Below are 17,426 nucleotides of genomic sequence, written 5' to 3'. Positions count from 1 at the left end.
ATAATATATCATGGTTTTCAGATTTTATTCAATTTAAAGTAATATATTAGTCATTTTAGAAATTTCTATGTCTACAATTTTATTTACACATCTTACAATATCAAGAATTTCATACATTTAATTTAATTATAATGTTGAAGGTAACAATTTCATTCATTTGATTAAATTAAGTTCAAGTTTTGCAATTAATGTACAATAAATGATATACAGCGGCCGACAAGAATAAGGGGGAAAAAGTCCGTGGGAGTTGTTAATAAATTAAACAAAATGAGAGATGCACATGCGTCGTAGAGATCAGGATGTGGAAAGCTACACCGAACTTATTTAAAGAGGAATCAAATAAAAATTGATTTTGATTTGAGTTCTTTCTTCATGTCTAAATGGGACCCTACCATTTATCAATAGTTCGGTTGGATTTAGTTTATCAAATATTCTAATCCAAACTATACCAAACTAATCCATAAATTTAATAATTCCACCTCCAAATCCACTTTATGTTGGGTTGCAACATTGTAAGAGATCAAGTTATAACAGAGTTGGAACCGAAGAAAAATTACACGAAAAATTAGAAACGCGCTAAAAGAAAAGAGAAATATGAAAATAACAATATAAAGTAACTCAAATAGAATTAGCAGCAATATGATGGGAGAAATTGATACCTTTGTAATGAGCAGAAGCTACAAAGCATCCAGCCATTAGTGGTGTTGGTTGCACGTGGCTCGCTCGACATCGATGTCTGCAATAAGAATACATCATCGTATGAACTTTCTGATGCTATGACTTCGTGCCAGCGCTAAGGGAAGGAAGTTTCTCTATGATTAAAAATGAAACCACAACAAGAAAGCTATGTATCAAATGGTAGTAATGTGAGAGTTTTCCAGTTGTACAGAAGAGAAAGGAAAGGAGAGAGGAGGTGTAACAATGAATAATAATACACTCACATTGTGTCCAAACACAAACTAAAGTAGAGTTTTCTGATGCAGAAAGGCAGAAGGCCTTCTTGAATTAGAAGTCCAGTAGCCACTGGCAACAGAGTCCAGTTCAGCTTTTGTCTGTCTAATTTAGAATTATTAAGTAAAAACATCATTTTTCTGTCTAAAATGGTACACTCTAATTTTTCTATTTTCCCAAATGCACATGGACATTTCTTGTTAAAGGGAAAACCAAATCTTTGTTTGTTTACCAAAACAATGCCAATGGCTTTAGCCATCTCCAACATTGCTCGTGTTTTCGCTTGTGTTTTGTCTCACGAACTGTCCCTTCACACGGGGCCTCTGTTCTGCCAATTTCTTTCTGCCTTGGTATCGCACCTGCAGAGCAAATAGTATCTTAATATCCCTAAAGAATAAGTCAGAATCTCAGCAGCAAGACACAGAAGAAGGAAAGCATGACAATAGATGCATTTACTTCACAATGAAATGAAAGACCAATGCGAGACTTCTACTTCTGCATATTATAATTGATTAGAATTCCATTGGTAAGTTGGAACCTTGGGAAATCCATTAACATCAAATAATTTCTTTTCCAAGTGAAATCCCTTTTTTACTATGCCACAAATATGAATATATTGCGGCCCCACACCTGATGCATTGTGCTTGAAAGAAGTGATCGAGGTTTAGCAACCTCGAGTAGGATGTTTTATCAGACTATCATGTTATAACCATCAAGTATAGTTCCTATTTCATCTGAGAAAATAAAAAGGAATTCAAATTTTTATGCAACATTACCCAAAAAAGTAATTTCCTTTAAGATGAAATGTACAGAAATGCATGTAGTATAGACACGTGTTTGTATCCGTGCAGTGTTCATTCAAGGCGCAATTTCAGTGTCTGCGCTTCTCAATGACTTTCAGACTATTGGTAAAGACAGCACAAGTCGAAATAACAGTAAGGGAGGATAGAATTACTCTCCTCAAAGTACTTGTTGTTATGCTGATAGCTACTCTCTCAGTGAAATATGATACTAGCTGAAATCTAACGTGGGGCGGAGAAATATGATATTGACTGAAATTTAACATGGGGGTCGAAAATGAAGTGGAGGGTTCACACTGGACATAGAAAATGCCCCTAGAAATATGAATCACGATCTTTCCGAGCAAAGAACAAGACGAGGGATCATAAAATAGACATAACAGCCATTGGACTAAAGAGGGAGTAAGCAGCATTACCTTTTTATGGAAGCATCTTTCCTTCCGTTTCTGGCGAAACTTTGTCAAGGCTGCTTCCCTTTGTGAGACTTTGTCTTGGTCCACTTTGTTTCCACTTCCACTACCACTTCCACTGGCATCCCCACTTCGACTTTTCCGGCCTATTCCATTATCACTTTCCAGATTCAGCCCTCCAGCATTTACTGCAGTGCTGCTCCCATTTTGGCCATTGCTTCCATGGTTACTGCCCGAGGCGCTACCATTCACACTATAATTTGCTGCATTACCTTCTACAGGGCCATTTAACACATTGGATGACCCACAATGTGTCGCAGCTGATATTTTCTTTAATGAAAAATCATTACGCTCAGATGACTTTTGTTGATTATTTTGGGCAAGCAGATGAGTGTGATCATACGTTTGACAAAGTTGCTGAATTTGAGATTCCCCGTGCACACAATTAGACTGAGTTTGCATTGTTGTAATTGTACCGTTATTGGTAGTATCAGCTTGCTGAGGAACAGATAGACTGTCATTCTTAATAGGTTGGGCCAACGGGTTCAAACAGTTGACTGTTGATGCCATTGCTGACTTGTTATTAATGACTATGGACTTGGAAAATGCATTATTCGTAGTGGACCCCATGTCAATATTATTGCTATCTCCATTTGAGCATTGATTGGGAGGATTACCACTCGAATGAGATCGAATATCTTGCATGTTCTCTTGGTTTGTAACTTCTAAGCAAAGAAAAGGAGAAGAGTTACTCCCAGCATTCCCAGTTCGAGTCTTGTTAGAATTTGAGCCAGCATTGTACCTGTGAATGTATGGACAGTGAACTTTCATTGGTCAAAGTGGCAATTGCCTCAACATTTTGAAACAATATTTAGAAGGATGGACCATTTCTCACAAACCTAGAAAAAGCTGAAGAATCTGAGCGTCTCAAAACATTCCGCTCATCTTGGTCTGCTTTCCCTGTCGTTTGAACTCCTCTAAGCCTTTTTAATCCAAGCTCAAGGGATGGAAATTCTCCTGAATCTGTAACATCTTTATTCTTAATGTCTATCTTGGGATTGCTGGTTGGTGCCTCAAACACTGTGACACCCAACTTAGAATCTTTAAGATTTGTAGCAAGACCAGTAACATTTGTTTGTTCGTTAAACTGCTCATTAAATCCATTGGATCCTATCTCAAGCATAATATTCTGTTGTCTGTTAGCTAGCTTGGTTGGATGTTCCGCAGACAGTTCAAGTTGTAAATCTAGATTTATGTGCACGCCTAATTCAACTCTACCCACGGAAACAGTTTCTGAAGAAATAAATACAAGATATTACACGTATGGTTAACAGTTCATAAAGTTCTCAGACACAGCCCAATATTCGAACGCATACCAAGTTGCTTTTTCTGCACCTGGCACTCGGCTGTCAAAACAGGTGATACGTTATTACCAAATGCATCAGCATTTGAGTGGACAACTTGAGCACAAGTACTATCAGGACGTTCACGCTTTTGATCCCATGCTGATGCAGATACTGGTCGAGGGCTTTCAACCTCTATAGCTTGCTTGGTCCAAGAACTCTGCAGAAAAATAACAGGCCATTACCAAATTAGCAACCCCCCACAAAAAGCTTTCAACTGGATGATCTTGAAGGTCCTATCAATGGGAAAAAAGAATGTAACCACTTATCTGCCCTTTCATATGGTGACAAAAAACTCCGGTCACAAGATTGCTGCTAAAAGGATAAAAGTGCATTTGATCTGATCAAAGTGAGAAGGGGCACTAAAGTTGAAAGTCGTTGAGTAAGCTTATACCACAATATGCAATTTGCTTAGTGAAGGTGACACTACAACGAACTAGAAAGAGAAAGTGAAACTAGTTACTGTTGGCACTTCTGGGGATTTGGAGAAATCTTGGGAAAGGATTTGATCATTGGCAAGGCCTAATGCTTATATTTGAGAACCAAGACTCCTGCAGTTACCCATTATGTTTCCATATTGTGGATTGGAACTCCTTTTTCTATAGCCTGTTGTTTGGCTTCTTTAATTTCGGCTGTTTTCTGTATGCCTTTTTTGGCTTTTCCTTTTACGTTCTTTCAACTTTTTCCACAATCAAAGCTCAATGTCTCTTTTTTTAAAGGAAAAGGGGGGGGGGGNGGGGGGGGGGGGGGGGGGGGTTACTCTTCTTTTGGAAAACCTTCAGAATTTCGGACAGCAACCATCATTGATAAGCAACAGTCCTAACAGTTCCAAGATTGAAATTCAGTCATGTCAAGACTTTTAAACCAATCATATTATGTCAAAACAGATGATATTTTCAGGATTGAACTACATACTGAGAAGGATATTGATGAATATCGATTCCAATAAAGATAATAGATGAGGAAAAAAGAACGTACTTCTTGCCCGAGGGTAGGAATAAGGTTTCTGGTCAATCACTAGGTTGTTTTATGTGATACTCAAGTAAAGGAAGGGGTCCATGAATGAAACAAGACCACATCCAAAGGATAGAGATCAATCATTAAAAAAAAAAAAAAAAAAAAAAAAAATCTAAGATGCATGTGAGTGAAGACAAAACATGCTGAAAGCACTCATGTTGGTAGGTAGAAATAGTCTTCACTCTTAAGAAGTGAGGAGTAGCTAAAGTGACCATGTCGCAGGAGATGAAGTGGAATAGTGGGGCCATAAGGTGTCGAATCCTGATCTGAATCCTTGGCATAGGTCGTTACACTTTAGCTCTTAAAAGATTCCTACAACTACTTTGTTTTATTATAACACATGCTATTGTACAAGGGTTGAACTAAATATAGCATATAGTAATCTCGTTCACTCTAATACTTTTTTTTTTTAGTCTATAAAAAACTATACATCCTTGCATAAGATATCATCGATCAATTCAGCATGCTTAAACCGGAGAATAAAAAGATAAATTGGGGGGAAGGGTGGAAGACAAACACAGAGAGAAGAAAAAAGAGAGCTCCCATCTTCAGTGTCCCCAACCAAGGGTAAACATGATTTCGGAAAGACATTAAGTGCTAACAATTCCTAGCAAACTAAGGTATCAACAATCAACTCAATGAATGCACAGGAAAGATGACTAAGTGACAATGAAGAATAAACTAGAATAAACGAGCATGGGGCATTGCAAGTTATCCACAATGGCACAGAAATGCATGTTAACAAATAAGTCTCCACTTCTACGATAATTTACAATCAAACAAGCAACTAGCACTGTAACTAAGAAGTAATCCAAGGGAAACAAGAAAGGACGATCTAATATAATGGACAATCCATCTATGGTGAATTCAACTATTTTATCGTGATGACACCATTTCAGAAAAGAGCTTGTCAAGCCAAAAGTAATTCGAGAGAAATCTACTATCCTTGACCAGATATGTTTCAGACTCTAATGTCCATATAAAACAATCTTATATCCTGTTAATCTCTTAACAAGAACTTATAATACCTGGGTGCCACTGCCGTCGTCACTTCCATCTCCAATATTGAAGCCAATGCTCTCATTGTCTTCTTCTTCTTCATTGCTCCCGGTGTTGTTATCTGATTTTTGAACACTTTTTGACTTCACAGATTTTTGGGTCTGCGTGCCACTTTCACATCCACTACCGCTAGACTAAGAGAAAAACTAGATATCAGCATGACATAATTAATACGAAATATCAAGTTCCCAACGAAAAAGCCATATCACATGGAAAATACACGCGAACCAAAATTCTATGATATTGCATCCGGCATAAGTTTAGGCAGATCTCATAAAGGAAAGTGACATCCAGTATAGATAAGTAGTTTAGAGGACATCAAGAGTACTTCACTCTTAATATTTATCCATCTGTAATAAGCCATAAAGTCAGTTTATCAATGCAATGCAATTGAGAAGGGACACACGAAAGTGAAAGTACTCACACTATGACATCTTCTCCAAACATGTTGCCAAAGGTTTTTAAGCTCATTCTTCCGAATGGGCTTCACTAAAAAATCGACAGCACCCTTTGACAAACATTTAAAGACTAAACCCATTGAGTCATGAGAAGACATCACTGCATACGTATCACATCAGAATCAAGAATTCAATTGATTAGCTTGCATAGAAAGATAAACCTGCTTAAAAGCTATACTATTGATAAACTAGACACTTCAAGAAACTTACTAATCACAGGTATATTCTTCCTTGTTTTATGGCTCATAATCTTGCATAAAAGACCGATGCCCGATAAGCAAGGCATGACCAGCTCTGTTAAGACAAGATCTATGTGATTTGTCAGATCTTCTAGCACCTTCCATGCGTGTAGTCCATTTGCAGCTGCAATAACTAAGAATGCCGACGAAGAAGAAAGGATGGTAAACAAGAAAAGAACATAAAACCAATTGAAATTCAGATCACAGACAGCAAATTTGTGAACGGATATTCAAGGATGGTAAACCAGAAGAGAACATAAAACCCAAATGAAATTCAGACCATAGGCAGCAAAATAAAGGATATTCAAAGCTCAACCGAATATAAAGATATAGGAGATTCAACAAATCCTGACCAGCGGGGAACTGCTAACTTTGCCAGATAACTATTTGTTTACTTCCAAGATACAATAGAGTAACAGAAGAGCTCACAGCTGAAGGAAGCCTTAAATTCATTCCTGTATGTTTTCCATATTTGCTACCCAGAAAAATGAACAATGGAAAGTTATAGTTTTCTTCATCGGGAAGAAATATAAGTCTGAAATGTGGTGAATCAAGAAATGAAGCACTACACACACATTATGTCAGATCTCCTAGCATCTTCCATGCGTGTAGTCCATTTGCAGCTGCAATAACTAAGGATGCTGACATAGAAGAAAGGATGGTAAACCAGAAGAGAACAAAAGAGAACATAAAACCCAGTTGAAAGTCCGACCATAGGCAGCAAATTTGTGAAAGGAGATTTAAGGCTCAACCAATTGTAAAGATATAGGAGATTCAACAAATCCTGACCAACGGGGAACTGCTAAGTTTGCCAGATAACTATTTGTCTACTCCCAACATACAAGATACAATAGAGTAACAGGAGCTCATAACTGAAGGATGTCTTAAAATTTTCTTCATCTAGAAGAAAAAATAAGTCTGAAATGTGGTGAATCGAGAAATGAAGTACTACACACAAACATATTATGTAAGATCTTCTAGCATATTCCATGCGTATAGTCCATTTGCAGCTGCAATAACTAGGAATGCCGACATAGAAGAAAGAATGGTAAACCAGAAGAGAACAAAAACAAACATAAAACCCAATTGAAAGTCAGATCATGGGCAGCAAATTTGTGAAAGGATATTTGAAGCTCAACCGATTGTAAAGATACAGGAGATTCAAAAAATCCTGACGAATGGGAAACTGCTAAGTTTTCCAGATAACTATTTGTCTACTCCCAAGGTACAATTAGAGTAACAGAAGAGCTCATAACTGAAGGATGCCTTACATTCATTCCTGCATGTTTTCCATATTTGATAACAAGAAAAAATGAACAATGGAAAGTTATACTTTTCTTCATCTAGAAGAAAAAGTGAGTCTGAAATAAGGTGAATCAAGAAATGCAGCACTCACACACACACACACATTATTAAGGCATGGGCCAACATATTAACCCAACGCACGCATTGAAAACAAAGGCAACCTGAAGAACCAATAATCATATCCGTCAAACAAGACATTAGTGACATCAACTTCCTAGTACAAAAACTGAGAAGCAGGGGCCAGGGAATCAAATTGTGCACTATTAAACAAGGAGCTATATCAAAAAAAAAAAAAAAAAAAAAAAAAATGCAGATTCATCAGGGAAAGGAATTACTTCCAGTGATAAACAATTATTTTTTCAATCATTAGTAAGCAACTGAAATTAATACTTCCTAAAAGGATTTGTATCCATTGACCTGCAGGTATATGAATCATATAAACTAGTGCTCTTCCTAGTTTCAAATAGGATTAAAATGAAAAGCATGTAATGGAGACAGTTTCTTATAGGGAACCTCCTTTTGATAAATTGGAAACTATTTTTATTTTTTAGGATAAAACTTCAAGAGGCCAAACTGTTTCAAGCACGAGTTGATGATGCTAGTAGAGAAGTGGAAGATTTAAAGAGCATTGCTATTGCAGAGAGACAAAAAAAGACTATTACATAAGTAGAATTGCCCAGCTGCATTTTACCGGAGCTGGGAAGGAGAAGCACAAAAAGAGAACTGAGGAACTCCAGGCTTTAGAAGGAGCTCATAGAAAAACTCTAAGCTCTAGAGAAAGCTAATCAAGAATACTCTAGCTTGAAGGTAAGGATGGAAGCAGATATTATAAAGATCTTTGTTTAAAAATGGAACCTGCCACTGTGATGATTAGTATCATCTGGGATTCTTTCACACTGTTATCTCTTCTATTCTCCATACTTGGAAGTACTTAAAATTATAGGCTTATATATTTTCAATCAGTCGTGGTAGTTCTTTTAGGCGTTACCTTTCAAGTTTTATCCCTTCCATTTATGTTTATACTGTTAGCTAAAGTATGTACAGTGATTTAGACATTTGCTCATGCAATGAAATTTGCATTTCCTAACTAACAAAGTTCACATGTTAACAGAAACTTCAGACCATAAACAGTTGAAATCGAAAAACAAATAATAATCATAATAATAATATTTGAAATGTAGATGCATCAATAACCAGTCATGTGCAGGGAGAAAATGTTTAAAGAAAGACCAATTTCCTGACCTTCATAACTGCAATTTCGAAGCAGTGCAGTGACTAGATGGCGAGTGGAGTCATCGTTTTCTACAAGCAAAACCTTGAGGGACCTAAGATGTAGAAATCTCTCCCAGCAGACCATAGATCCTTGAGGCTGCTGTTGCTGTTGTATTTGTACAATGTCCTGGGCTTGAACAGTAGGATTTCGCCCATCTTCTGCATTTCTAGTCAATCCATTGACCTTCAACTCATTTTCCTCCACCGGTCTCTGTTCCCTTCCAGACACACCATCGCTCACACTTCCATTCCCATCCTGTGCGTTACAATTTGGTCCTCTTAACTCTTTCACTTTGTGCCTGTCGGCATTAGCACTCATCAGGGTTGGTACTTGACGTCAATCAGATTCAGAAAAAATAGCTCTATGCAGTGTTCAAGAACCCCAAGGCAGACTATGGTGGAGGATTGGAGACAGATTCAGTGCATATTCTAAATCCAACAAGGAGCCTCAAAATCCAATGGTCGCTTTCTCCCTGGAAAAACCACCGCACCTTAAAACCCTAACCATTACATATGAACAAACAAGAACAACACACACTGCAAAAACAAATGTTTACAGACGTTAAGTAATTAATCCAAGAAAGTGAAGAAACAACGTAACTGAACCCGACAGATTAATAAATCAATTTTAACAAAACAATTATCAAACCCTAAGTGAATCAAACCGAGAATCTCCGGACATTAGCAGCAAAAAACCTACGTTCCACAAAACCGATCTACAAATTACCTAGAAGATCAACGAACTAATCTATACAAACTTGATGTAGATTCATCATTGACTTTTACTGAAAAAAAAAAAAAAAGATGAAAAAAAAAGCAAATAAAACAAGTATGGATCACCAAAATCGACTAGCTACGAATCAAACAACCGCAGCGTTAGAAATGAAAACATGCATGAAGAACATCACCATCAGAACTTCACCAATCTCATGAAATAGATCGATCTGGAGGCTGGAGAAGACAAAAGAAAGGTCTCAACAAATGGAGAATCTAGAGATTAACTTCCTCTTCAATCCAGAACTGGTTGAATTTCACCTCTATGCAATTTTCGAGTACTGTAGCAGTGACGAAGTTCTTGACCAGCCTCGGAACCCGGAAGCCAAAGGTTGAAGAAATGAGGTAATGGCCGAATTTTCTGTTTTTTTTTTTTTTTTTTTTTTTTTTTTTTCCTTCTCCCTTCAGAACTAATTGAAGATATAACAAAATAATAACAAAAAAAATGGAAGAAGATATTGTAGAGAGCTCACGGAGAATGACGTGGACAAATTGAAGCTCTGGGATGGTTTAAATGTGCCACGTATGACGAAGATATTTCCAACGTGGCCGAAAACTCGGGCCACGGATTTCAGAAGCGGAACGAAATCTAAAGCCGCGAGCTAAAGAGATTGTATGGATCCGAAAGATTTAGTCGGGACACGTGTCGACATTTCAGAGCCGATTTACGAAAAGATTCGCGGATATCAATAGATTTGGCTAATTTTTCGTCCATTCCCGTTGGCCAATAACTTTTTTTAAAATACGCACGCACACATATTATAATTTCTTTCACTATTGTAAATACACCTAAATTAAAATTTTGACTGGTTTTTTATTTTTTATTTTTTATTTTTTTATAATTAATCTTATTTATCGATTAGGTTTCTTATAAAAACAAAATCTACCAAAATTTAATAACAAATAAAAAAAAAACCTTTGTTATAAAATAATTTAAAGAAACGTTTATTAACAAATTATAATATTTTTTTATGAAATTAATTAATCAAAGATAAAAGGATAAAATAAATTAATTAACAAATTTTAAATTATATTAATTAAACATCAGTTTTTTTAAATTTAAATAACTGAATATCCAAATTGATTTTTTTATAACAGTTTAATTTATATTATTACAATTTTATACGTCCTTGAAATTTGTAATAATATTTTCAACGGCAATAATTGATAACGAAGAGATCAAAGGGGAGATTCTACAGAGAATTTTTGTCTATTTTTTTTATTTAATCATATATATTCATTTTAATGGACAATTTCTACTTTCTAATATAATTTATATTAAAAACTGTAAAACATAAAAATAAATAAAATAAATAAATAAAAACTTTGGTATTATTTATTATATTTAATATTTCTCTTGAATATTACGTTAAACCGTGTATTTAAATAAGTTTTATGCACCCATGAAATTTATGAATGGATGGTTTTAACATATGGTCAAATTTTATTAACATATTTAAAAGTTTAGAATTTTAATTAATACCGTTATTAAAATTGATTTTTCTCTAATTATTATCGAAAATTTTATAAATCTTCTTGACTGTTTAGTAGAATTTAAGATAACAAATTTATTTGAGATGAACTAAATGTAGCATTTTGAGCTCAATAGACTGTCTATTGTGTTACATATATATTTATTTAAAAAAATCAAATTTAAGTGTTATAATTTAAAAAACTTGAAATTTAATTTATGAGTTTAAATGTTTAAATTAATTTATACGATAGAATATATAGCTTGTGATTAATAGATTATTTATCACTTGTCACAATCGCACTTTAATGGCAATGGACTTGCGATTGTGTGACACTCACTTCCCACCAACAAGTGAGTTAAGTCTATTCGTTATTACGTCGCCTACAGTCAAGCGAAGTATACTCAAGCCTCAGGCTCTGGTTCAAAAAGAAAGTTTTAGAAAATGGGCAGAGAGATTTTGAAAGAGAATTTTGAAGGCAAGATTTAAGAAATTAGAATTGGTGTTATATGAGAATGTAAGCAAATGTCAACAACAGCTTACTGCATATAACTATTAGGTAAGGAAATGTTGTGAGTTTTACCAAACTGTAAAAAATACTTAGTGAGGTTTTATCAAATTATGAAGACGAAATTCTAACTTCCAGGATAAAATTATAATTTTCTCTCCAAACTAAATTAAAAATTTTTAACTCTGAAGTAACAAATTTTAGGATTTTTTATTTATTTATTAAGTTCAAAATATTTTTTTAGATTTTTGAAAAAAATTATGAATTTTTACACAAAGTGGTATTTTTATTAATTTGAAAACTAGAACTAAAAGATGAAAATTGATTAAAATTGTTTGTCTAATTTAATATATAATACATAAATATATATATATTAAAGATTTAAATTATATATATATTATAGATTTAAATTGGTACACTGCGACCGGTAGTAGGATATCGGCAATCATGACGGAACGTGAGACGTCGTTTTCTAGTGTAATTTTAACAATTTATTATTATATTATTTTCGGCCTTCGAGGATGGTACAAAAATAGTTTGCGCATCCAATAAGAACATGCCACGTTGCACCTCTGCGATTCGGTAGAATTACACGTGTCAATGTCTCATCATAAGATCTTTTACACGTGTCAATAATTCATCCAAAATCACATGCTAAATTAATTAAAATATCCATAAATTTTATACTTCAAAAAATATAATTATTAGTATTTAAAATACAATTTCCCTTTAAAAAAAAAAATTAAATTATTACTGTTTCACCTAAAAATAACAATATTATAAAATAATTTTATTTCATATTATGGATTAATGACGTTGAATAATCAGAAAATTGTCATAAATTAGGATGGCCTTATAGTATTTGGAGTTTTTCAATTTATTTCCTGTTGTTTACAAAATTAAAATTAAGTCCCTCATAATTTAACAACTTTCAATTATACCATTTTTGTTGATGAATGTTACAATTAGTCCGCTATAAATTTTCATAACCCGAGACTTATCTGGAATGATTTTTCAAATGCTTAAAAACAGAATTTTGACGAACATTATGTTGAGCAAATGATCGGGAAAGTATGGAGCACAGACCATCTTGAACCATCAAACTATAGCAGTCAAGAGATGGTATTGTGCCCTAGATTCAATGTGTGCAGCTGTGTAAACTTACTGCCTGGCAAAAACTAGAGCCAACCAGCTCGGCCAGCTGCAATAGAATGAATTAAAAAGTGTGGAGCACAAGCCATCTTGAACCACCAAACTATTGTAGTCAAGTGCTAGCTGGTATTGTGCTCTCTGGTTTCAATGTCTGCAGCTGTGTGAACTTACTGCCTGGCAAATGCTAGAGCCAGCCAGCTCGGCCAGCTGCTATAGAATATATACTCGGGTGGGGCATTTAGAACACTCTTCAAGACCATATGCTATGGACGGGAAAGAAATCTACTCCCCTCTCAAACAGCTCAAGCTCATTGCTAACAGATATTATTCTCTTTGGGCTTTCTCTTTCGAACATCCCTTCAAGAGAGGTTTCCACACTCTTATAAATAATGTTTCGTTTCCTTCTCCAATCGATGTGAGATCTCACGCTGTTTTACTAAAAACCAACCCCTTTCGAGAGAGAGAGAGAGAGAGAGAAGAGAAGGTGAAAAGGATATGGACATGGGTGAACTGCATTGTAAATAGTTCCTCCAGCCTATCCCTTGCAGAAGGGTACAAGAAAATTTCGTCATTACGAAGATTTAAGATCCGAATCTCAAACAGATATAGACATAATTCCACAGAGAAAACCCAGAAGGTTTAAGATACTATAAGTACAATAATGCACTTGCACCAGATCGATCCATGAACAAATCTACTAAAACTGACACAAGTCTAGTCTAGCTTTAATGTAACTTCTCTTTATAATGAGAAACAAATGTTTCATTGATGGATATGACTTATACCAAAAAAAAGAAAAAAAGAAAAAAAGAATGACCCTGAGGAACTAGGGGTTTCTAGAAGGCCTGCCAATAGATCAAAGTATCACTTAATCTATAATCTCAAAATGAGAAGAAGCATTTACATAAATATATTCCATAAATCTGTCAAAAGAGAAATTAGTTGAACCAATGAACAAAACATCATAAAAATCATCAAATGGAACAATGTAATACTACTGAATATTATGGTACAAGAATTCAAAATCATTATTCTTCTAGTCGAGATAGATACTCAATGCTGTTACAAATCCCTGTTTGCAGCAAATCTACTCAACGAAATTAGAACGTGTGAAATAATTCTCCTCCCTCCTTCCCAATTGGTGAAAAGAAAGAACATAACAATTTAGAAAGAAATAAATAAATCTCAAGTTTGTTTAATTTTCAGTTTTTTATTGTCCTGCAAAATTGTTTGTGCCTGTTGTATATGTGGAAAATAATTAACTAACCAATCATTTGCCGCACTGTAATTTAGGCTGCTGCAGAAAGTTTCTCCTCAAAATCATCAAGTTTAAGAACTTTCAGTAGCTTGGGCCAAGACTCTGGGATGCCACCTGGTAAGTCGAATTCCAACAATTTCCCTCTACTACGGTAATACTCTTCAACAGGTTGACTCTGATGCCACACACAAAAACAAATAGAAAACAAGAAATCGTCAATAGCTTAGAACAACATCAGAACAAACATCGTGACAAGCGTAAAGTAATGTTATTTTCCCCCTTAATTGATCACTGATATTCAGAATGCAAGAGAATTGGAAGCTACCTTTTCATTATACACTTGAAGACGCTCTTTTACAACTGTTTCGGTATCATCTGCCCGAGTAATTAGTTTAGACATGCAATGTGTGGGGGGAAGCAGTGGAGGCATACTCATTCCAGGATTGCCATTTACACCCTTTACATTAATGGAGGCAAGATTGAAGTTTTTTCCACACTGACCACAGATTCTTCTCCCAAGGCATTTCTCAAGTAACACATCCTCTCGGAGCTTTAGATTAACCACCAAGTCTATATCAATCACCTCTTCCAAAATTTCCTAAAATGAAAGCAAAGAAACCAGAATCTAAGCTGGGGCCTGTAAAGATTTCAGAACAAAAAGAAGTACGCAAAAAGAAAACAGAAAGATGACGTAAAATGGAAAAGAAAGAGTGAGGGAAAATAGAATCCCATCTCATAGTTATCTACAAAATCAGAATCAGAAGGCTTCAAGTGTTTATTGTTGCTTACTCCACTCAGGATTTTAGTCTAAAAAAGCAGAATTAGAAGGAAATTAACATTTTTCCGTAGTAAAATCATTTATTGATCTTTTCAAAAAGAGGTTCAAGATCATGAAACTTGAATTAATCTAAGGAGTTCGAATCCAAGATTTTATTTTCATTTACGCAAAAATTGAAAATGGGTAACTACTATGGAGCTAGAAAATATATGGCACAACTACACATGCAAGACAATGAACAGTGGAGGTGATAAGGAAATGACTTTTTGACAATTGGTTTAAAAGATGGACCCGCTTTAGAATTAGCCGGAAAAGCTTCTGTATGAAAAAACCATAGCCAAATTACTAATATTATTAGACCAAAAACGATGAAAGAGAAAAAAAGGAAAGAAAAAGTGAAAGCTTAATGACACATTTCATCTTTACCACAGAATACTCACTGCTTGTCTAATTGTCCGAGGGAAACCATCAAGGATAAATCCAGATTCACCTTTCGCCTCACCGGCTTCAAGTCTCTTGGACAACAAGTTGATAATGATCTCATCCGATACCAATTTACCCTGGTTAACAATCTCTGATAGCTGCATCGAGAGAGATTAAAATGAGACAAACAAAGACAGAAAGGGAAAAAAAAAAGCTTAAAAACTTTCATCGTGCAACTGTTACACGTTATCATCATAATTTGAAAAAATGAACACAATGATTGACTAAATCGCCAAATCGAATCTACTATCAACCCTTCGAGATACTAACGCTCAATATCAAAGCAGATTTAAATTATCAGCTGCAATACGATCCAGACAGATTACATAAATAAATGAAAGGGGAAAATACCTGGCGAGAAAGCGGGCTGGAGGAAGCGAGTTCTTCGCGGACGAGATCTCCGGTGGCGATGTGAGGGATACCGAGAAGGTTACAAAGACGACTAGCATAGGTCCCTTTGCCGACGCCAGGGCATCCAAGAAACACCCATTGAACGTTCCGATCCTTGGGATCTTTGCGGGGAAGATTGTGGTTTAAATTAAAAGGAAAAGTCGTAGTAGTAGGAGAGCTGAGTTCAGCAGCAACAGCTGAAGAGAAGCATCTCCTGAAGAGAGAAATGGATGAAAGAGACGAAACCGAAGAGGATTTCGAATAGCGGAACAAGGCCTCCATGGATACTGCTCTACTGGAAGTATCCGATGGTCCGAGGGAGTTGGAGATGATGGAAATATGTGCTTTTAAAACTAGGGTTTCGTTCGTTACGCGCGCGGATTCGATGAATGCAATAACTCCCGTCAGACTAAATTATAAAATTTTTTAATTTCTTGTTTTTTTTTTTTTTAAATAAAGGTTTAATATTCACAAATCCCATAAATATAACATTATTTTTCAATATTTAATATCACTTTTTATATTATTTTTTTTTTTCTAGGTTCGTGACATAATTGGTTAGCTAGTAGGTCTCATAACGGTGAGTTATCCTGTGTTTAGGGTTTAGGGTTAGAGCCTCTGAGTTATCCTGTGTTTGAGTCTCTCTCACGCCATTTTTTTTTATGTATTTTTTATTAAATTTAAAATGTGAGGTCTCCTTTTAGGTCTTTAATGGACTTTGCTCGAAATGAGGAATAAGGCCCATCGAAAGCCTTTTCTCATTTTTTCTATTAATTTTAATTTATTCCGAAAATATAACATTAGGTTGTTGGACATCCTTGGGTGGTGGCGCAGTTGGCTAGCGCGTAGGTCTCATAGCTTTGAGTTATCCTGAGGTCAAGAATTCGAGCCCCTCTCACCCCAATTTTATTTTTTTCGATATTTTTTCCACATGAGGAATAAGTTTTTATTTTTATTTTTTATTTCTTCCAAAAACATAACATTAGGTCATTGGACATCTCGGGGTGGTGGCGCAGTTGGCTAGCGTGTAGGTCTCATAGCTTAGAGTTATCCTGAGGTCGAGAGTTCGAGCCTCTCTCACCCCAATTTTCTTTTTTCGATGCTTTTTTCTTCATTATATTAAAATGTGAGGTCTCATTTTGGGCCTTGAACGGACTTTTCTCCACATGAGGAATAAGATCCCGACTCTTTTTTTTTATTATTTTTTATTTCTTCCAAAAACATAACATTAGTCATTGGACATCCCGGGGTGGTGGCGCAGTTGGCTAGCGCGTAGGTCTCATAGCTTAGAGTTATCCTGAGGTCGAGAGTTCGAGCCTCTCTCACCCCAATTTTCTTTTTTCGATGTTTTTTTCTTCATTATATTAAAATGTGAGGTCTCATTTTGGGCCTTGAACGGACTTTTCTCCACATGAGGAATAAGATCCCGACTCTTTTTTTTTATTATTTTTTATTTCTTCCAAAAACATAACATTAGGTCATTGGACGTCTCGGGGTGGTGGCGCAGTTGGCTAGCGCGTAGGTCTCATAGCTTAGAGTTATCCTGAGGTCGAGAGTTCGAGCCTCTCTCACCCCATTTTTCTTTTTTCGATGTTTTTTTTTCTTCATTATATTAAAATGTGAGGTCTCATTTTGGGTCTTGAACGGACTTTTCTCCACATGAGGAATAAGATCCCGACACTTTTTTTTATTATTTT

The 17,426-nt window shown here is 35.5% G+C and overlaps 2 protein-coding genes and 3 non-coding genes across 12 annotated transcripts; 3 read left to right on the top strand and 2 right to left on the bottom strand.

The window, feature by feature from the left end:
- Positions 1–856: 856 nt before the first annotated feature.
- LOC111471118 (two-component response regulator-like APRR7) lies at positions 857–10,101 on the bottom strand. Of its 8 annotated transcripts, none has more exons than XM_023116789.1 (9): positions 9,823–10,101; positions 8,885–9,451; positions 6,309–6,470; positions 6,065–6,198; positions 5,610–5,774; positions 3,538–3,724; positions 3,061–3,454; positions 2,168–2,963; positions 857–1,310 (listed from the first exon to the last, which is right to left on the bottom strand). In XM_023116789.1, the coding sequence occupies exons 2-9, from the start codon at positions 9,231–9,233 to the stop codon at positions 1,203–1,205; spliced, it is 2,295 nt and encodes a 764-aa protein (XP_022972557.1). In that variant the 5' UTR covers positions 9,234–9,451; positions 9,823–10,101; the 3' UTR covers positions 857–1,202. The 8 variants fall into 8 exon arrangements, with proteins under 8 accessions (XP_022972557.1, XP_022972561.1, XP_022972562.1 ...); XM_023116793.1 differs by having other exon boundaries at positions 9,837–10,101; XM_023116794.1 differs by having other exon boundaries at positions 8,885–9,387; positions 9,837–10,101.
- A 3,681-nt stretch (positions 10,102–13,782) lies between these two features.
- LOC111471193 (adenylate kinase 1, chloroplastic-like) lies at positions 13,783–16,068 on the bottom strand. Its single transcript, XM_023116897.1, has 4 exons — positions 15,691–16,068; positions 15,297–15,437; positions 14,404–14,676; positions 13,783–14,253 (listed from the first exon to the last, which is right to left on the bottom strand). Exons 1-4 carry the CDS (start codon positions 16,009–16,011, stop codon positions 14,110–14,112), a joined length of 879 nt encoding a protein of 292 aa, XP_022972665.1. The 5' UTR covers positions 16,012–16,068; the 3' UTR covers positions 13,783–14,109.
- Positions 16,069–16,730: 662 nt separating this feature from the next.
- On the top strand, positions 16,731–16,814 carry TRNAM-CAU. The gene is given in 2 exon segments: positions 16,731–16,768; positions 16,779–16,814. It is a non-coding gene; the product is annotated as a tRNA-Met (tRNA).
- A 161-nt stretch (positions 16,815–16,975) lies between these two features.
- On the top strand, positions 16,976–17,059 carry TRNAM-CAU. Its single transcript is given in 2 exon segments — positions 16,976–17,013; positions 17,024–17,059. It is a non-coding gene; the product is annotated as a tRNA-Met (tRNA).
- A 162-nt stretch (positions 17,060–17,221) lies between these two features.
- TRNAM-CAU lies at positions 17,222–17,305 on the top strand. Its single transcript is given in 2 exon segments — positions 17,222–17,259; positions 17,270–17,305. It is a non-coding gene; the product is annotated as a tRNA-Met (tRNA).
- The last annotated feature ends 121 nt before the right edge of the window (positions 17,306–17,426 follow it).

The sequence above is a fragment of the Cucurbita maxima genome, unplaced genomic scaffold, assembly GCF_002738345.1.
Source record: "Cucurbita maxima cultivar Rimu unplaced genomic scaffold, Cmax_1.0 Cma_Scf00049, whole genome shotgun sequence".
Lineage (NCBI taxonomy): Eukaryota > Viridiplantae > Streptophyta > Magnoliopsida > Cucurbitales > Cucurbitaceae > Cucurbita > Cucurbita maxima.
The sequence above is the reverse complement of the archived record's forward strand: the minus strand, read 5'-3'. Positions and strand labels throughout refer to the sequence as shown.

Coding starts and splice junctions, on each gene's coding strand:
- LOC111471118 (XM_023116789.1), bottom strand. CDS start 9,233: ATGAGTGCTAATGCCGACAGGCACAAAGTGAAAGAGTTAAGAGGACCA. Junction 3,455..3,537: donor GGTGCAGAAAAAGCAACTTG/GTATGCGTTCGA, acceptor TTATTTCTTCAG/AAACTGTTTCCGTGGGTAGA. Junction 1,311..2,167: donor AAAGATGCTTCCATAAAAAG/GTAATGCTGCTT, acceptor TTTGCTCTGCAG/GTGCGATACCAAGGCAGAAA.
- LOC111471193 (XM_023116897.1), bottom strand. CDS start 16,011: ATGGAGGCCTTGTTCCGCTATTCGAAATCCTCTTCGGTTTCGTCTCTT. Junction 15,438..15,690: donor CCAGCCCGCTTTCTCGCCAG/GTATTTTCCCCT, acceptor CTCTCGATGCAG/CTATCAGAGATTGTTAACCA. Junction 14,254..14,403: donor TTCAAGTGTATAATGAAAAG/GTAGCTTCCAAT, acceptor GTGTGGCATCAG/AGTCAACCTGTTGAAGAGTA.